The following is a 21,492-nucleotide window of genomic DNA, read 5'->3' on the forward strand; positions in this document are numbered from 1 at the left end:
AGTTTTGTGTATGTGACTGCGTGTGTTAGGGGTAGAGTGTTATTCGGTTGACTGCTTCCTTCCTGTATGTTTGCTATGTTCTAAATACAAGTTGACACTAACTTAAAAGCCAAATGTCAACATTTTTCACGCAACATGCGACAAAAATGAATTTGAGGCAATCATGGTTTTAAGACTCTCACAATTTAGACAGGAAAGCGTATAAAAAAGTCATTACAGTACAACATGGCCAGTATGACAACAAATATGTATACGCTACTTTGCTATCAGATGAGAGAATTTAACTGAGAAGTGTATTTAAGATTGCTCCTTTGAAATCTATAACTATTTTACAGAAAAATATTAAGTACAATTACCTTCAGTAACATGACTTTTTGTAGTTTCCTCCATTTTAGGGAAAGACTGAAATGAAGAGAGAGTTCCTTAATAGTAATTATTATATTACATACAAAATTTACTTTGTTTAGCAAGATTCTTCTTTATATATGCAAATTGATCTTTTATGGAAACTACTGTAAAATGAATTAGTTTTTAATGCTGATACAAAAAGTGATTTTTCTTTTAGTCATTTATTTCATTTAGCAAATTTCTAAAAGTGGAAATCACTCTACACTTAAGCGTAGAAATTGCTTTTTCTTCCTTCTTCCAATTTCATTTATTAATTCATACATTTCAATGAATGCCAGCTTCTCTGAAGACAATAAAAACTTTTATTTAAGAGCCTTCAGAATTATTCATGCGTCAAGGAAGAGACTATGGCTACTGCTGCTACTGCTAAGTTGCTTCAGTCGTGTCCGACTCTGTGTGACCCCATAGACGGCAGCCCACCAGGCTCCTCTGTCCCTGGGATTCTTCAGGCAAGAATATTGGAGTGGGTTGCCATTTCCTTCTCCAATGCATGAAAGTGAAAAGTGAAAGTGAAGTCACTTAGTCGTGTCCGACTCTTAGAGACACCATGGACTGCAGCCCACCAGACTCCTCCGTCCATGGAATCTTCCAGGCAGGAGTACTGGAGTGGGTTGCCATTGCCTTCTCTGAAGGAAGAGACTAAAACGCATCATATTGGGATTCTCTGGTGGCTCAGATGGTAAAAGAGTTTGCCTGCAAATGTGGGAGACCTGGGTTCAATCCCTGGGTCAGGAAGATCCCCTGAAGAAAATGGCAACCAACTCCAGTATTCTTGCCTGGAGAATCCCAGGGACAGAGGAGCCTGGCAGGCCAGTCCACAGGGTCACAAATGACTAACAGACTTCACTTTCACTTTCTTTCAAAAAGTGTTTACAAAATGTGATACATATAAGGAATCAGGGTTCCACAGAAATAAGAAATTATAAGGAGGGGGAGAAACCTTCATAAAAGTGACAGAAATAGCTGTTATTTACAATATTTTGTCTTGATGCATTGAATACTGAAACAAAAGCAAAAAACACTGGACTAGGAAACATTTCTTTCTCACCATAACCAGCTTGAGGAGATCTGCAGCATTGCCTCTCTCCTCCTCAGTTCTGGAATCTTTAACTGTCATTTCCTGCAACTCATCTTCTTTCTTTAGAATATGGTTTATGTAATCCTAAATCAGTAGAATAAAAGAAATCAATAAAACACAGAAGTATGGTAGAGAGAGATACAAAATAGTTAACAGCAACTGGAAATATTACAAAAGGTTAAGAATATGTAAGTTTACACTGCTCAGCAACCAGCTACTAGTCAAGCAATCTGGAAAGGCTTTTCCTTAATATGTTAATAAGCAAAGACCCGAAAAGCTCAAGAGTAAAGCTGTAAGAGCCACGGGCCATTAGAACTGTCTGCAGACCTCAGATGGAGAAGGCAATGGCACCCCACTCCAGTACTCCTGCCTGGAAAATCCCATGGACGGAGGAGCCTGGTAGGCTGCAGTCCATGGGGTCGCTAAGTGTCGGACACAACTGAACGACTTCACTTTCACTTTTCACTTTCATGCATTGGAGGAGGAAATGGCAACCCACTCCAGTGTTCTTGCCTGGAGAATCCCATGGACAGAGGAGCCTGGTGGGCTGCTGTCTACGGGGTCGCACAGAGTCGGACACGACTGAAGCGACTTAGCAGCAGCAGCAGCAGCAGACCTCAGAGAAGCCCAGCTTCTCACTCAGCGTCCTCATCAATAAAATGGACAGCGCTGGGATAGATGATTTCTAGAGTCCTCTGCAGGTATAGTCTTCAAGATGATACTTATGAATGTAAGTGGCTCAGTTCATGCCTTTGCTGAAAACCATAAATACTTGAATTTTCATGAATAACGGTCCCCTGCTGTATGCCAGGTGTTGGATGTGTAGCCATAAACTAAACACATACGACACACGTTCTGAGATAGTGGACACTCTTGACAGTGAGGCACTGCAGACATGCTTAATAGTGAACTATATATCAGCAAAAGCTTCGACTGTTTCCAAAGACTAACTAAATCCTTTTCTTCCATGGAAGAATGAAGATTATTCAGGGAATCCTACTGCTTCCCATTTTCAACCAGTAACTAGCTGCCACTGATAAATAGACAGCCAGCAGTCTGTCAGAAACGCTCAAGAAGTGTTATATAATACAACATGCCTGGTCACAGAAGGAGAAAAACTAGGAAATAACTTACATTAGGGACAAGTATCAAGTTAATATGCAGTTCTACCTTTTCCCAGAGGTTACTAGATCAGTTTTCCAGAGAGTGAGAAAGGAGGACAACAATACTGCAATCACATTTAAAAGATACTTATCTTCTCAACGTCTTTGGAGCCTTAATACTTCCTCTACTTTATGGGAACCACGAAATATTTTCCATCATGCAACCTCCTACTGAAGATTGGCATTCATGTGTTGCATTAAATAAATATTGGTACAATTCCGTAAGTTCAGGTTCCTTAGGAAACCAAGAGGAATGGTTGCCCTGTTGCTGATTCTTTTGGTCAGGTTACCTGCAATCCCTTACCTTCAGGGAAATCTGCAGTTTCAGTTTCACCTCATTCTTTATGACCTCGTGCTGGATGAACTGGCGTGTCTGTAGCACACTGGGGCTCTTCAGTATAGGGGCTGGAGTGTTCACTAACTGTTTGGAGCCAATGTCGAGACCCTTCCAAATCTGAGTGCCAAATGGAGGTCCTGGAGTTTTTTTCTGTCACCAAAATAAGCAAAACCACCATCAAAGAAATGAGTATGTTTTAATATTAGATTTTTTCTTCCACTGTGTACTTATTATGTAGACACTATGCTCAAACTACCGCACAATCGCACTCATCTCACACGCTAGCAAAGTGATGGCCAAATTCTCCCAGCCAGGCTTCAACAGTACGTGAACTGTGAATTTCCAGATGTTCCAGCTGGATTTAGAAAAGGTAGAGGAACCAGAGATCAAATTGCCAACATCCAGTGGATCATCGAAAAACAGAGAGTTCCCATAAAACATCTACTTCTGCTTTACTGACTACACCAAAGCCTTTGATTGTGTGGATCACAACAAACTGTGGAAAATTCTTAAAGTGATGGGAATACTGGATCACCTGACCTGCCTCCTGAGAAATCTGTGTGCACGTCAGGAAGCAACAGTTAAAACTGGGCATGGAACAACAGACTGGTTCCAAATCAGGAAAGGAGTACATCAAGGCTATATATTGTCACCCTGCTTATTTAACTTATATGCAGAGTACATCATGAGAAACGCTGGGCTGGAAGACGCTCAAGCTGGAATCAAGATTTCTGGGAGAAATACCAATAACCTCAGATATGCAGATGACACCACCCTTATAGCAGAAAGTGAAGAACTATAGAGCCTCTTGATGAAAGTGAAAGAGGAGAGTGAAAAAGTTGGCTTAAAGTTCAACATTCAGAAAACTAAGATCATGGCACCTGGTTCCATCACTTCATGGCAAATAGATGGGGAAACAGTGGAAACACTGAGTGACTTTATTTTGGGGGGCTCCAAAATCACTGCAGATGGTGACTGCAGCTATGAAATTAAAAGACGCTGGTTCCTTGGAAGAAAAGTTATGATCAACCTAGACAGCGTATTAAAAAGCAGAGACATTCATTACTTGGCCAACAAAGGTCCATCTAGTCAAAGCTATGGTTTTTCCAGTAGTCATGTATGGATGTGAGAACTGTACTATAAAGAAAGCTGAGGGCCAAAGAATTGATGCTTTTGAGTTGTGGTGTTGGAGAAGACTCTTGAGAGTCCCTTGGACTGCAAGAAGATCCAACCAGTCCATCCTAAAGGAAATCAGTCCTGAATATTCATTGGAAGGACTGATGCTGAAGCTGAAACTCCAATAATTTGGCCACCTGATGCAAAGAACTGACTCATTTGAAAAGACCCTGATGCTGGAAAAGATTGAAGGTGGGATGAGAAGGGGATGACAGAGGATGAGATGGTTGGATGGCATCGCCGACTCAATAGACATGAGTCTGAATAAATTCTGGGAGTTGGAGATGGACAGGGAGGCTGGCATGCTGCATTGCATGGGGTTGCAGAGTCGGACAAGACTGAGCGACTGAACTGAACTGAACTGGAGACACTATATGCTGGGAACCTCTCATTAGTGAATATAATAGTGAAAAAAAAAGGGATCCCTGCTCTCAAAATTTTTGCAAATATAAGGAAAATTAGGAATGAACTGGACAAGTTTTCCTCTTTATATGTGTTACCAAAAATAAGGACATTTTAAAATCCTGTTGCCTGATATCCTACTGGATAGCATTTAAGGGAATGCTAAGCCATGCTGTTGCCATGGTGATGCAGCAGAAGCTTTGTTTATGCCAAATGCATGAGACTACCTGGTCTTCCCAGGTGGCTCTAGTGGTAAAGAACCTGCCTGACAATGCAGGAGATGCAAGAGACATTGGTTTGATCCCTGGGTTGAGAAGATCCACTGGAGGGGGAAATGGCCTCCCACTCCAGTATTCTTCCATAGAGAATCCCGTGGACAAGGGAGCCTGGTGGGCTACAGTCCATAGGGTCACAAAGAGCTGGACATGACTGAAGTGATTTAGCACACACACATATTTTTATACCCACAGAGAGCCTAAAACATTTGGAATTAAGCTCGGAGAGATCCTTTGAAGGAAAAATCAAGCCATAGATCTGGGTGGTCTTTGACCTCACTCTAGATTAAGCATGCTGTCAGAATCTTCCCAGGATCTCTTCTGCAGAAATGTGTGCCTTGTGTCGATGCACATCTCTTATGTTTTTTGGAATTGACTTTCAGGAGTTGTGTGGGCTTGATGTGTTTCATTTTAAGTTGCTCTTCATGTCAAATGCATGGTCAGTGACAGCTACTCAGGAGCTTGCCTGGGCTGGGTCACTCCACTGGTCAGAGGTCACAGCTATAGGAATTTTGGAGGAAGAGAAGGAACTTCCTTCATTCATCTCAAATGTGGTATATTATTTTTCATAATGCAATAAATACATTCAACTTGGAGATAGCCTTTGTAAACCATTTGGTATGAGCTTTCAATTTTCAGATAAGGAAGCAGAGATCAAGGGTGACTTGTCTCAAATTCCATATTAATAATTGATAAAGTCAAGATTAGAATTCAGATCACCTTCATTCACCATGTTGATTATAGGTACCAAACTGAAACAGAGGGTTAGGCGATCTTTGCTATCTTAAGAGTTCATTACCTGTGCTTCCACAACTATAAGACTGGATAAAGAAACCAAGATAATCATAACTAAAAAACATTATCCTCCTTACTTCACAGTACTATCTTTCCCTGATCATGTTACCAATGCCTTCACTGATTTAACAATTTAACATCTGACAGTTTGCTGGACATATTACATAAACTGCTTGCAAAATTAAATGACAAACCTGGCAAGATGCAGGACTTTATGATTTCTTAAGATATTTTCTTTCATTCTTTAAAAAAATCTTAGGTGAGGCTTCTCTAAGCTGACACAATTACAATGCTTACTTTTTAACACTGAGATTCCGAGTCCGTATATTTAATGTTTCACGTTATTCTTACATACTCAGTTTGTGCATTAATAAATTAAGAACAAAGGGAAAGTGAAAGACCTCAGATTGTGCGTTAAAACTAGCAAATATTGGGAGAAAGGAAGATTTCTATATTGCATAGTATCAGTAATGGGTTACTCAGACTAGATATTTTTATATGATAGGAAGATGTTCAAACCAGCAATGTAGACTAAAAAAATAAAATTGAGATTAATCAGGTATATTTCTCCAAAATCTACAAATGTCAAAGTATTCAAATATAAAACTCCTTGATCCTGTTAACAATTTACAAAAGAATGAAAAGAGGTGAATATACAGGAGAAGACCTGAGCTCTGATCCATGGATGGATGGATATGCATATATGGTGACTTCACAGCAGGAAAATTTATACCTGAACTGAGGGAAAGGTCTCCCATGTCCTTGACTGGAGATTAGGAGGAACAATCGTATCTAATTCTTTCTTCACTAGCCATGGTGACACTTCATGGAAAGGGCGAAGGACGGTGATGCTCAGGGCACCTGGGTCACAGAGAGTTAGCAGAGGGTCATGTCTCTGTCAGAAATACTGGGAGAAATTCGGCAAATATTAAACACATTTGATAAGCCAGACACAGCGATCATGCTTAAGGACCTCGGGGTCTAATAAGGAAAGTCTTTTAGTCAGAGTAACATCTAAAAGCTGCATTCAGACCACTTGAAAGCATTAATTGACACTTCACTGTCCTTCAGAAATCAGACGCAAGTCCTGTCAGTTCTACCACTAAGCATCTCTTGAGTTCATCCACCTTTTTCCCCTCCACTGACCCAACCTTAGACTATTTCCCGCAGAGAGATCCTGTTTTGGACCTCAGCAACAATGAACTTTTCTTCCCACCTCTACTCTGTGAATGAACCTCCTTCCACAGGCAGGGTGACTGACTGTGTTAGTCCACCATGTAGACTTTTCTTTGACTTCCCATCGTTTATATGATAAAACTGAGGCCTTCATGTTTTCTCCTGCCTCCTCAACTTGGGCTATTTTCCCTTCTATACTTTGGCTCCTTTGGCCTTTTCTCCTCTGTTCCAAGCTTCCTGCTTTGTATTCCCTCTTCCAAGAAAGCTCCTCCTCCTATTTTAATTAGTGCCTACTTATCCAGCAGTTCTTGGCTCCAACGTTTTCAGGAAAGCCTTCTAGATTATGTCAGGCTCCCCTGTTAGATGCTCTCATGGAACCATATTCCTTTACTCCATACGCCTTATCCCAATTTATAAGCATACAGGTATTTGTGTGACTATGTAATTAACGCCCATCTCTTTCCTTAGACTCTAAGCTTTGTGAAAGCAGGGTTTGTTGCTCTCTTAGCTCACCATTGTATCCCTAACATCCAGCCAAGTTTTGGTACATGGTGGGTTATCATGTAGATGCTAAATGACTGACTAATGAAGCAATTTGAGATGAATTCTTATTCTCTCACAGTTCTACACACACACTATACAACCAGTCAGAGCTCCCCACTTTCCATATTCATAGAGAAAAAGCAAATTTATTATACCACACACATGTACATTGATGCATTCAAAGATACAACTGCATATAGAGGTGGGCATACTCATAAATGAATACAAAATATACCCCACCTATCAGAGAAAAGATAAAACAGGAAACACATACATAAACCTAGATAGACACAGCATATTGCTTTGGTGCATGGATAACATGGAAGCTTTTTTGTTTTTTCTGTGCTTAAATACACACGTTACATATACAGTGGTTCTTACCTAATGCAATGTATGTCTCTATTTTTTGGTCATACACTAATTTCTTGAAATTAATGAAAATATGTAAATGCCCAATGAATATAATACATAACTTATCCTATATTTCAGGTTGGATTTCTAACTGACACATCAAATCTACTTTATTCTCTTGTTATACTAAATTCATCAAGGCAACACCTTCAAAATGACAAAAAATGAAGTTAGGAAATATACCTCACTTTTGTTTTTTACTACTAAGATGAAACTGACACATAAGTAGGAACCTAGGTACATAACTAAATCTACCTAACAAGCCTAAATGCAGATACAGATCTCCTTATAGGTAGGAAAGGGACTCACACAATTTACACAGGTTGGTGCTTAGATAAAGCATAGTACAAACATACATCACTGCACAACCAGGCTGACACGGCCAGGTGGAAAGCAGAGTTGAAAAGTGAGCAAAGGGGAAAACATAGCAACCACATCAGGGTAGACTGGATATGGAGGATGAGAGTTGGTAAAGGACACAGCAACTTCCAGTCTGGCTCTCTACCTGGTTGTTCCTGTACTGGCTCTTGAAGAACTACAGTAGTTGATTCTCCATATGCCAAGGAGAGGTACTCTTCTATGTCACTGTCCCGAAGAAGCTCCACTCCTGATCCATCAGCATAGATAACAAAAAACCTGTTTGCAGAAATAAAAATCAGATCCCTTGACACATTCAGCTAAAATGCTCCTTAAACTTGGAACTGAAAATAAAAGTCATGATTTTATTCTTATCATATTACCTGGGGACATGTTCACCATAGATTTGCAGATGATTCTTATGAAGGTGAGTGGATGACAAACTGTCATAACCTTCAGCTTTTGCATTTAAATCATCTTCCAGGTTGTTTTCAGGTAGGATGGTTGATGCACTACCATCAGCCATGACCTAAGGGACACAGTAGATAAGCAACTAAAAAAAAAAGCCATAAAGCTTACATTTTTGTTGATCTCACTTGAGAAAGCAGGTAATCTTTTGGATATTCAGAAAATCAAAGATATTTACTTATAAGGTATTATTCCCTAAGTATTTTGTTGTTGTTTAGCCACAAAGTCATGTCTGACTCTTGCAACCCCATGGACTGTAGCTCACCAGGCTCCTCTGTCCATGGGATTTCCCAGGCAAGAATACTGGAGCAGGTTGCCATTTTCTCCTCCAGGGGAATCTTCCCAACCCAGGGATGGAATCCACATCTCCTGTATTGGCAGGTGGATTCTTTACTGCTGAGCCACCAGGGAAGCCCCAGTAGACTGCATTAATAAAAGTGAAAATGTAGTAGCACATCTTCACTGACAAACTACACCGAGAATGTGAAAACAAACGGGAAGACAAGCCAGAGTACAATCAGAGGAAGGCGACTAGTATGGCAGGGGACACACCAGGGGACAATCTTATCTTCTGAGGATAAGTTCAGGGAACTGGGAATTTAAACAAGGAGGAAAGACTACTCATGTGACAGTTGTCTTGAAACATTAAGAGTGACAGTATGGATTCTAAGCACAGAATTAGAGACTCATGGATAGACCACCCTGGGAAACAGATGGAGGTTCACTCTGAGATGTACATTCCTAGCCATTGCTACTGTCAAGATACAGAGTGTGGTTTAGGCTGAAAGGCCACTGAAGGGAAGGCACAAGAAGAACATCAAAGCCTAGAGTAATGCTTGGCTTAGATGTTTCAACTTGGAGGGTTTGGGCTTTAGGTTTCAATTTCAGTTCATTGTAAATCAAAGTCTCTTAGTAGCCCGAACTCAGGCTGTGAAGAGTCTCACTTACTTAGCACAGAAAAACAAACCTGGATCAGGCCCAGTCTGCACCCCATGCAAAGCTGGGGACTCTTTGTCAGGGTTTCAAATCTAAAAAGTAACTTTGCCACCCACTAGCCAACACATGAAATTCCACCAAGGGGTGAGGAGTGGGAAAAAAGTGCCTAGAGAAAGGGCTGGTGGACCTCTCCTTGTCAAGGGCCAGATAGTATATATTTTAGGGTTTGTAGGCCATAGAGTTTCTGTTGCAACTAGTCAATGCTGCCATTATATGCAAAAGCAGCCACAGGTAATATGTAAACAAATGATCATGGCTATGTTCCAATAAAACTTTATATAATGACACTGAAATTGAATTTCCTATAATTTTCTGTGTCATAAAATTCTCTTCTCCTTCTGATTTTCCCCAACCGTTTAAAAATGTAAAATGTAGTCAGCCTGCATTTTTAACTCAAGGGCGCATATAAACAAGTGACCATGGTTTGTCACTGCCTGGCTTAGCAATAAGAGGAAGGACAGAGAAGCAGAACACAGAGCTCTACCATGGACCAGCTAAGCACCTCACCAGGCTTCCCACCTCCCCATCCTCAGTCCTCCTGGAACCCGCACGCTGATAATATTTCTAAGGATTCTCTACCTAGTCAAACAGACTTGCCTGCTGTCCTGTGTATTTTCTCTCACTTAAACCCAGATACAGAGCATTCTTACACTGTTCTTCGTTGTTGACATTATTTTTAGATGTTTAGTAACTTTCCCCCCTTTTTGTTCTAATTATTTATTTGGCTTTACCATTTCAACCATCCTCATTGTTGGGTTTGCTATCCCCTGCTGCTGCTGCTAAGTCGCTTCAGTCGTGTCCGACTCTGTGAGACCCCATAGACAGCAGCCCACCAGGCTCCCCCGTCCCTGGGATTCTCCAGGCAAGAACACTGGAGTGGGTTGCCATTTCCTTCTCCAATGAAGCATAATCGAGAATTAAAGCTACTGACATTAATTGCTGTTGTCCAAAGCACTGACAGTAAGTAGATAACTAATCCCAAGGCAGCTAAGATAAAAAGCTATTTGGGAGCTCTCTAGGGTGAAATATCTCAAAAGCAAACCCATCGCCTCTCTCTCCATACTAATGATGCACTTTACCTGAAAGGTATTTCCTTCGGGATCCATGACCTCACAGATAACCTCTGATGTGTGTTTCATGATGTACCTGCTAGCTCTCAGCTGCTCACGTTTTTGAAAAGGATGGTATATGTCACTGCTTGATTCATGGCAATATATAGCTGAACAGTCCCTATCAATATGAAGACAGCCTGTGTTTGGAGGTAACACCTGAAAGGGTCACACACAGAGATAAATTATTCAAAATTTCTTGATTGATTTGAGAGATTTAGAAAATCACTTAAGGAAAAAATACTATCCATTGACTTGAGACACAAACGTATTTTCAGGAAGAAAACAAAAGAGGATGTAAGTTTGGGGAAAGACTACTTAATAAGGAGGCAAATAATGATTAGGATATAATTGTTCCTGCATCTCATATTTTATCTACTCACTTTAATACTTCTTCCAGTTAATGCAATCTACACCCCTTCTTTTTTCAGATATTTAATTAAAGTATTAAAAGCATATGTTAAGTAAACACACTTGACCCTATTCAAAACTCTTGGAATCCTTTAATGTTTTTGGGCAAGGAGCATCTTCAAAGGGGTCAACAGCAATGGGACAAATGCTTTCAGAAGCTTTTATTTTTCCTCATTCCTCTGGTGGCTGACACAGACCTTAAGTAATAGCTTTTGTATAATGACTTCTGGTTTGGATAGCCTCTTTGAGATATAATTCACATGCCATATATTCTCCCCTTTAAAGTGTTCATTCAGTGGATTTTAGTATGTTCAAAAACTTGTGCAAACATGATCACTAATTCCAGAACATTTCCATTGTCCTGCAAAGAAACCCTGATGCCATTAGTCATTCTGCACCTCTCCTGTCTCTGGCAACCACTGACCTGCTGTCTCTGTGGATTTGACTATTTCAGACATTCTGTAGAAATGGAAGCATGTGATACTTGGCACCTCTTGTGCCTGGCTTCTTTCACTTGGCATAAAGTTTTTAAGCTTCATTTATATTGTAGTGTGTATCAATACTTCATTCTGTTTATTTCCACTTCAGTTTAGATGTGTGAAATTTAAAAAGTTTTTATGCTAAAATGAACTCAAGTTTTTTCAATTTAGGTAGTTTGGGGAGATTTGAAACTGAAATCAAGCCTACATTTGCTAAACTATGCTATGCTAAGTCACTTCAGTCGTGTCTGACTCTGTGAGACCCCATAGACGGCAGCCCATTAGGCTCCCCCGTCCCTGGGATTCTGCAGGCAAGAACACTGGAGTGGGTTGCCATTTCCTTCTTCAATGCATGAAAGTGAAAAGTGAAAGTGAAGTCGCTCAGTTGTGTCTGACTCTTTGCTAAACTGAGGAGTTCAAAGTTCACAAATTCGGCCATTAAGTCCTCAATTTGCCCATTGTTTGACTTGCAATTGCCCAGGACAAGTTCTCAAATAGCTGCCAGAGTCTGCTTCCTCAGCTCCAGGTAGATCCTTCTCTTCATGGCCATGTTTCTCTCTTCCCCTACTCTTCAAACTTAACTTTCTGTGGCAGGTGGTGGCAGGGGTTGGGGAGAGGTGTCCCAGCCTGTGCAGCAAGGGCCAATGGAAGGGGTCTACTTGCAGCAGACGTATGAAAACCACAATGAGGTATCGCCTCACACTGGCCAGAATGGTCCTTATCAAAAAGTCTACAAATAAGAGATGCTGGCGAGGGCTGGAGAAAAAGGAGCCCTCCTACACTGTTGGTGCGAATGTAAATTGGTATGGCCACTACGGAGAATAGTATGGAGGTTCCTTAAAAAATTAAAAATAGAGTTACCATATGACCCTGCACTCCCACTCCTGGGCATATATCCAGAGAAAAACATGGGAAAGGATACATGCAATAGCCAAGATATGGAAGCAACCTGTGTCCATAGAGAAATGGGTACAGAAGATGTGGGACATGTATACGATGGAGATATATATTACCAGCCATTAAAAAGAGTGAAACATGCCATCTGCAGCAACATGGATGGACCTAGAGACTGTCATACTGAGTGAAGACACACAGAGAGATATGACATTACTTACATGTGGAATCTAAAAAAGTGGTACAAATAAACTTACTTATAAAACGGAAACAGACTCACAGAGAGCAAACTTATGGTTACCAGGAGGAAAGGGTAGACAGAAGAGGTGGGGAGTTTGGAATCTACATGAACACACTGCTATATTTAAGATGGATAACCAACAAGGACCTAGTGTATAGCACAGGGAACTCTGCTCAATGCTATATAGCAGCCTGGATGGGAGGGGAGTTCGGGGGTACAATGACTACATGTGTGTGTGTGTGTGGCTGAGTTGCTTTGCTATGCACCTGGAACTATCACAACATTGTTAACTGGCTATACTCCAACATAAAATAAAGAATCAAAAAAAAAAGATTTGCATTTTCCACTTTTCTGTATGTCTTATGTCTGGTTTCCCTTCTAGTCATCCATTACTGCCTTCTTTTGTTTTAAATAGATTATTTTCAAGTGTGCCATTTTAATTCCATTGTTTCTTTTACTATATATTTTTGAGTTACTTTCTTAGTGTCTTTTGGGTATTACAATTAACATCTTAATGTATTACTGTCTAGATTGGATTGATACTAATGATTTCACTATTATACAAAATCTTTGCTCCATGTAGCTCTATTCCTTATTTGTGTTATTGTCAAAACTTACATCTTTATACATTTTATAATAGTGGTTTTATGTAGTTGCCTTTTAAATAAAAAAGGCCACAAAAATACATGTATACTGTCTTTTATATTTACCTATATTGTCATCTTTACCAGTACTATTTATGTATAATTGAATTGCTGTGTAGTGTTCGTTTCAGCCTGAAGGATTCCCTAAAGGGAATCTTTAATCTAAAGATTTTCTTGTAGGGAATGTCTAAGAGCAACAAATCCTTTCAGTTTTTGTTTCCCTGGAACTATATTAATTTCTTCATTTTAGGATAATTTTACTGAAAAGAGGGATTTTTGGTTGATGATCTTTTTCTTTAAGCATTTTGAATATGTCATATCACTGCCTTCTGACTCCATGTTTTCTGATGAGAACATAGCTATTAGTCTTATTGGATACCTCAATTTAAAAAATTTTTTATTATGATATAGTTGATTAACAATGTTGTGCTTTAGGGTTTTTCTTTTCTTTTTTTTGAGATCTCTCATATTTGATGAGCCTTTTCTCATTGCTTGTGAGACTTTGTCTTCACACAATTTGACTGTGATGTGTCTAGGTGTGGATCTCTGAGTTTATCTTATTTGAAGTTTGTTGAGATTTCTTGCAATTGTAGATAGTTTAATCAAATTTGGTAAGTTTTAAGCCATTATTTCCTCAAATAATCTTTCAGCCCTTCTCTCTATTCCTTCTCAGACTCTCATTATGCATGCGTTAGTATGCCTGATGGTATCCTCTGAGGCTCTGTTCATTTTTCTTGATTCTTTTTTCTCTCTCTCCTCAAGCCTGCTTAATCTCAATTGATCTATTTTCAAGTCAGTTCAAATAATTGCTGATTATTTCTTCTGCCAGCCAAAATTTGATATTGAGCCTCATTAGCAAATTTTTCATTACAGTTATTATGCTTTCCAACTCCAGAATTTCTATGTGGTTCTTTTAAAAAATAGTTTCTATGTATTGATGTTCTATACTTTATGAAGCATCATTCTCATATTGTGCTTTAGTTCTTTACACAAGGCTTCTCACTTTTTAAAACATAACAGCTGATTTAAATTTGTCTCTTTAAATGCAGAGTCTGGGTTTCCACAGGGATGGTTTCTATTGATTGCTTCCTCCTTTCCCATCCCTGTTTATGGGCCAAAATCCCCCTCTTCCCCACTCCCCCATGTCTTATAATTTTTTGTTGAAACTAGATACTTAAAAATAGTATTATGTACAACTCTGGAAATTAGATCCTTGCCCCAGGACTTGTTATTGCTACTTTTGTTGTTGTTGCTCTTTGTTCAGTGATTCCCCTGACCCTTTCTTTAAAGTTTATATTGTCATGCGTGGGCCTAATCTGCTTGTTAGGCTTGGAGTTCTCCTCATAACTGGGCAGATACGTTCTTAAGTACTTTACACTAATAGATCTTTCAGCCTCTGCTGAGGGCTGTATGGGCTCTATGTGCATACTGGCGAATGCTTTCAATGCTGTAGTAGGAAGTTTGTAATTCCACCTTACCCTTCACTCCCTGCTTGTGCAGAGCTTCTTGATCAGCAAGAGTGAAAGATCAGGGCTTTCTGAGGCCTCTTATGGGCATGTTCATAGCCCTTCACAGGAGCGTGGCTTTCTAGATTCCAGAGAATATGTCAGAGCTTTTGAAAGCCCTCTACGGACTTCTCATTCTCCTTTTCTTTTTGACTCTTTTGTTTAGCCTCTTGTTTTTTGTCACTACTTCAACAGCTATAATGTTCAAGTATCACCCCTCTTTGGGGAAAAGTCTATTTGTAGGGAGTGAGTTCAAAATCAGACCAAATAAAGACAACCCCTGTTGAACAGAGGTTTCTAGAAAATGGACAGACAGGTCGAATGATGACATCTTGTGATGGATCTTTTGGGAGCTCTAGATCTATTCTTCTTTCAGTGGCTGCAGGCCTGCTGGTTTTCACTGCTATCAGGCATGTGCCAGTGTTGATGTTCAGGCTACCTTGGAGCTGGGGGAGGGGAGAGGAACGCGGCAAGCGAAATCACCACAATTCTTGCTGTTCTTCCCAAGACTGTCTTTTTTTTTAAAATAATCTTCATATCATTATAGTCATTTAGTTGATTTCCAGACTTCTAAAAAGGTTGATTCTGTCAATAGTTCCAGCTTTCTAGTTGTTTTTAGAGAGCAGTAATTGGATTTTTGAAGGTTCTTACTCCATCATTCTGGAAGTTTCTCAGATTCACTCTTTACTATTACACAGGCCAGAGAACTCTCCCTGGACCTTGACTAATTCTGAGGCTTCTCTGTGGTTTCAGGCATATTGTAGCATAGACACTGGTTGAATTTGTAATTTTCCCAGGCTCCATAGGTCCTCAATAAAATAGACTCAAACTGTCAGTTCAGTTCAGTTCAGTTGCCCAGTCATGGCTGACTCTTTGCAACCCCATGGACTGCAGCATGCCAGGCTTCCCTGTCCATCACCAACTCCCAGAACTTGCTCAATCAAACTCATGTCTATCGAGTCAATGATGCCATCCAACCATCTCGTCCTCTGTTGTCCCCTTCTCCTCCTGCCTTCCATATTTTCCAGCATCAGGGTCATTTCAAATGAGTCAACTCTTTGCATCAGGTAGCCAAAGTATTGGAGTTTCAGCTTCAGCATCAATCCTTTCAATGAATATTCAGGACTGATTTTCCTTAGGACTAACTGGTTGGATCTCCTTGCAGTCCAAGGGACTCTCAAGAGTCTTCTCCAGCACCACAGTTCAAAAGTATCAATTCTTCGGTGCTCAGCTTTCTTTATAGTCCAACTTTCACATCCATACATGACCACTGGAAAAACCATAGCTTTGACTAGATGGACCTCTGTTGACAAAGTAATGTGTCTGCTTGTTAATACGTCAGATTGACTGTAATTTACTAAAAGCTGCTCTGGATAGAAAATGATGGCCTAACATTCCCAGAACTGAGACATATACACTAGGTGAAGCACCATCTAGAAAAGCCAAAAAGAAAACCTGTAAAAAGGAGATGGCTTTCCTTCTAGGAAGTTAGCCTGGAAAAACAGCTATGGTGGTTCAACACGACAAATATATCAATGACTTATATACATACGTACATAGTGTCTTCAATAGAGCAGCCAGTTGGCAAATAGAATTCTCGTGACTTTACATATCTATACTGCTCAGAGTTTAATATAAAACTTTCCTTTTTCAACTGATTTCACACACTGAGTAGAGGATAAGCCTCCCTCCATTATGACATTTGTTTACGGTACTGCTGATAAGGAAAAGGACCTTTGAAGCCCTTTTCAGTAGTATTCCTAAGAATGCTTATTACATTTCTTTAACTTCTCCCAAAGGAGTCAAGTTCAGATTGGTATAGAAGAGTTGTCAAATCTTATTCCAGTGTGCACATGCACAAGCACACACACCCCTGTCCCCAGGAAGACACTCAATCTTCTGGTCTAGGGAAACAGCTTTCTGTTCCTAGACCCAAGGACAGAGGAAGATTTCCCATGGGAGACAACAGACCCATTATTTGTCATCTTGTCTCTCTGAAACCTTCCAACTGGGTGGATGTTCCCACCCCCAATTGTGAAACACTATAATCATAGACAATAATAGCTGTTACACCTACCTCCTCCTTTATGTTTTCATCAATCTTTTTAGTGCTGCTAAGGTATAGCAGTGGCCAAAATCAAGCTCTCTCTCTCTTTCACATTGCCTAAAATCCAGCCTCACTCATCACACTTCCCAGTGTCTTCATGCTGGTGAGTCAGTAAGGACACATGTGCCAAGGCCAATGAGGATGGGCAGAAGGTGATTGTGAATGCCAGCTTTCAGATGGGCAGAAGGTGGTTGTGAATGCTCTATAAAATTATAGAACTATAAAATAAGTGTTGTTAAGCTTATTTGGAGTTTTTTTCCCCAACTGGGAGCTAAGATATGTGTATTTCTCAATGAGGTGCAATCAGTGTTTCAGGAGATGTGGGCAAACATGCTTCTACACAATTGTATCAGACACTGAATGTCTCCAGGTTGGATCTCCTTTCTGTTACATCTCTTCCTTCAGTGGTAACTTACATTGGTGCTAAAATTTCTTTGCCTTTATAGTTGTAACCAGCAGAGTCCAGGGCTATGATAAAAATAAGGCCTCATCACAGCATCACAGATTTTTATGACCTCTGGTAGGACATACAGTACTGAAATACGATGCTTTCTTAAAAAATGAATATTCTGATAGCACAGGAACTCTGCTAAATGTTATGTGGAAGCCTGGATGGGAGGAGAGTTTGGGGGAGAATGGATACATGTGTATGTAAGGTTGAGTCCCTTTTCTGTTCACCTGAAACCATTACAACATTGTTAATCAGCTATGCTAAGTCACTTCAGTCATGTCCAACTCTGTGTGACCCCATAGACAGCAGCCCACCAGGCTCCTCTGTCCCTGGAATTCTCCAGGCAAGAATACTGGAGTGGGTTGCCATTTCCTTCTCCAATCAGCTATACCCCAATACAGTCAGCTATACCCCAATACAAGTATACCCCAATACAAAATAAAAGTTTTTTATCTTTATTTTTTTTAATTTTATCTTATTTTTAAACTTTACATAATTGTATTAGTTTTGCCAAATATCAAAATGAATCTGCCACAGGTATACATGTGTTCCCCATCCTGAACCCTCCTCCCTTCTCCCTCCCCATACCATATTTTGAATGTTATGTAGGGAAAAAAAGCATCCATTTCTCCAACTGCAGCCTTTCTTGGTCATCTCTCACTTTCAGCACCTTGCTCGTCCCACAAGGATCTGCACAGCACGAGGGAGTATCAAGAGAGAAGGGAGGGATAAACCGGCTCCAGTAGCTTCCACAGTAACAAACATTTGTTATGGAAGTCTTTGTCCATTACCTTCTGCCTTTGCACCCTCAGTATCCTGTGACCTTAGATGTGACATCCTGGCACTTGTGTCCCTTCTCCAGCAAGTAGAAAGGCAAAGGCAAATCCCTCTAAGACTGGAGGGACTGCAGGCTGAGCTTGCGGCATTGTGTTTAATGGGGAAATGCAGGAGGTGGAGGAGTTGCTAACAGCATTCCTCCCCAGCCCTCCAAAGACACAGCTGTGCTTCACTAGTTCTCCTCCTAGATCACACAGAACACATGTGTCCTTCTATCCCTCGGGGATACGAGGTAAAGTGGGGACAGACTGGAGGTGGGAAGGGTAGGAAAGTGAGAATGAATAAGAGGAGGCAGGAGGCGAAGCTGATCTGGAAGGGACAGGGCAGCACCGAGTGCTCCTAGCACTCACAGTGCCCATCACTAAATGATCCCCAGCAAATACACTCCAGAGTATAAATTTGATCCCCAGATACCAAAGCACTGAAAGACAGGGAGGGCACGGATTTTCTGTGATGGATTTTGAAAAGAAAGTAAATAAATGAAAAGATATTGAGAAGTGTGTTCTAAGATCAGTTGAGATGAGAGCAACAGCCATGCATGTGGCAGGAATGTTCACTGCCCCAGATGGGTGTGCTTTCTTAGTCACAAACACACTTCGACACTTGCCTTTGGCTCCCCTCGTTTTGCTCAGACCCACCTGGTACGTTCCCTGTGGCTTTGCAATGATGGACGTCCCGTCCCCAAAGGTGGCGCAGCAGCTACTGTCCTCGCAGTTGGTGATGACAGTGGCATAGTGCGAGCTTTCAACCCGCATGCACTTCACCTGCCTGGCGATCCTCTGAGGACCTTCGGCTGTGGGCAAATGCAAAGGAGTAGGTCTGACGGGATGCACGCAAGGGCAACACGCCTGCCTGCTGACTGCCTGGCTGAGAACTCACTTCACGGGGCTGCTGTATGGGCTACTGCTATATCAACTCGGAGCCTTTGTTTGAGAAGGCATATTATTTAGTGTGCTGGTTTTGTCCTCACCGTTCTTTTTGAGAAATTGAAAACATCCAGAAAAGCACAAAATATAACTTAACTATACATGTTTGCCAATCAGAATTTACACTCATTAATATTTTGCCATATTTGCTTCATTTTTAACATGTATATAAGAGAGAAATTACAGGTAAAGTTCACATCTCTCCCTATCTCTGACTTTATTTCTTTTTCTCACAATCCACTATAATACTTTTATATAAATGTATATATCAGAAATACTTTGTTGCTTTAAATTTACATAAGTTATATATCACCCTGTGTATCACATTACTGGGCTTCCCTGGTGGCCCAGACAATAAAGAATCTGCCTGCAACGCAGGAGGCCTGGGTTCAATCCCTGGGTCAGGAAGATCCCCTGGAGAAGGGAATGGCTACCCACTCCAGTATTCTTGCCTGGAGAATTTCATGGACAGAGGAGCCTGGTGGGCTATAGTCCATGGGGTCATCAAAGAATTGAACATGACTGAGCAACTGATACACACTTGAATTTTTCACTTTATGTTTTGAGGCCTTTAGCTATCTTGATATATATGTGCCGATGTAAACAGGTACATGTGTGGGTACTTCATTTATTTTAATTGCTACATAGTATCCCTTTGTAAGAATAAACCACATTTTACTTTTCTGTTCTGCTGTTAATGGACATTTATGCTTTCCCAATATTTTAATATTATACTCAGTGTTGCAAGAAGCATCTCTGTACTTGTTTCTTTGTGCAAATGTATGAGTGTCTTTCCCAAGAAACGGAAAAAGCTTTGAAAGCTATCCCAGGACAATTAGAATGGATATTTCTCTAGTGGGATTGACTTGCAGAGATATTTCCCAACCCATCCCCTATAACCCAATAAAAATAAAAACAAAAGAGTATCTTTCTATATATACCCAGATGGAGAATTAGTGTATCACATGATATGCACTTTTCAATTCACCAGATATTTTAAAATTGCCCACCCAAGTGACTTTTTAAATTTTCACTCTAACAGGGTATAAAGGTTCCTCTCTTTCTACTCACTCGCCATTTTGTTGCATTTAATTTGGCAATGAATCGTTTAATGCATTCAACAAAGAAACCCCAGAATTAAACAAAAGTGAATTAGGGAATAATTTTTATTTCACAATCTTGTTTAAATGTAGCTTAGGAAGGGCGTTAGGCTTTTAGATAATATGAACAGACTCCAGTTCATTAGCAGCTGCCACTTTCTTTTCTGAGAATTGTCAGACAGAATTGAAGGAGGACATATCTGAGGTCTATGTAGGAAAATTAGATTCCTTAAGGATCGAAGGAAACAGGTCTGAAATCTAATTGCTCAGTACAGTTGAGTCATGATTATTAACTTTTAGTTAATACCAATCCAGGTTGTAGCTTTTTAGTGGTAAAAATAAGGAAAACACTATTACTATCCATTAGCCAACTAGAGCTGTTATCACTCCCATGTCAGCTGAGGATAAAGACCATAATAAAGGTCCTCATTGGTTCTGGTTTGGATTCGTTGGTTGATTTGAGTTCTTCCAAAAAAAATTGTTTTTCTTACAAGTGTTTTGAAAAATCAGTGAAGTTTTTACCTATCCTATCCTAAAGACATAGAATATTGTCATCTACTTGAAAAAGAATAAACACATGTATATGTATAACTGAATCACTTTGCTGTGTACCTGAAACACAATATTAACCAACTATCTGCTGCTGCTGCTCAGTCGCTTCAGTCGTGTCGAACTCTTTGAGATTTTACGTAGTCTGCCAGAAAAATTAAAGCTTACCTGTCTCTTGATCCTCTGAAGAAATAGTCGGATCTTCATAAACTTGATAAAAGGTTGTGATCCTGGTACCATCAGCATGATCCACTATCCGAGTACCATCTTTCTTTTCAATGATGATCACTTTGTCTTCTCGAGTTGTCATAACCTGAACATACAAAGGCAGAGCATCATCATTTGCTCAGGTGGTTGGTTAATCCCAAGTTTGCTTATTTTTACACCCCAGTGATTACCATCAAAAGCCTGATTATTTAAAAATGAAAGTTTTATCTCATCTACTTGATCTAATCTTTATAACAATCCTGGAGGAAACTCAGGCTTAGAGCAGTTAAGTAACTTGCCCAAAGTCACTCAGCGTGTGCCAGAGCTGATGCTGGACTAGGACTGTCTTATTCAGCAGTGATGCTCCTTCCATGGTCACACATTTGTGAGTCAAAAGCTAATGTCAGGAGTGATATGACCCAGGTATATGCAGGAAGATGACCCCAG

General features: G+C 40.2%; 1 protein-coding gene across 7 annotated transcripts in view; it reads right to left on the reverse strand.

Annotated features, from left to right (window-relative positions):
- SPAG17 (sperm associated antigen 17) overlaps positions 1 to 21,492 on the reverse strand; it is a 283,690-nt gene that overhangs the window by 76,122 nt on the left and 186,076 nt on the right. For 6 of the 7 annotated variants that reach the window (XR_015160805.1, XM_086392104.1, XM_086392103.1 and 3 more), the window contains 9 exons: positions 21,007 to 21,151; positions 18,902 to 19,056; positions 10,665 to 10,853; positions 8,505 to 8,650; positions 8,270 to 8,400; positions 6,368 to 6,495; positions 2,954 to 3,136; positions 1,457 to 1,570; positions 357 to 402 (listed from right to left, as the gene is read on the reverse strand). Coding sequence is in view for 6 of the 7 variants with exons in the window: in XM_086392104.1 (XP_086248230.1) it covers positions 357 to 402; positions 1,457 to 1,570; positions 2,954 to 3,136; positions 6,368 to 6,495; positions 8,270 to 8,400; positions 8,505 to 8,650; positions 10,665 to 10,853; positions 18,902 to 19,056; positions 21,007 to 21,151 (1,237 nt within the window). In the remaining variant the exon portion in view is untranslated. The remainder of the gene's footprint in view (positions 1 to 356; positions 403 to 1,456; positions 1,571 to 2,953; positions 3,137 to 6,367; positions 6,496 to 8,269; positions 8,401 to 8,504; positions 8,651 to 10,664; positions 10,854 to 18,901; positions 19,057 to 21,006; positions 21,152 to 21,492) is intronic. The other variant, XM_086392107.1, reaches the window with a different exon arrangement.

The sequence above is a fragment of the Bos grunniens genome, chromosome 3 (assembly GCF_055505025.1).
Source record: "Bos grunniens cultivar Pamir isolate PY7600 chromosome 3, Bosgru_T2T1.0, whole genome shotgun sequence".
NCBI classification, from domain to species: Eukaryota; Metazoa; Chordata; class Mammalia; order Artiodactyla; family Bovidae; genus Bos; species Bos grunniens.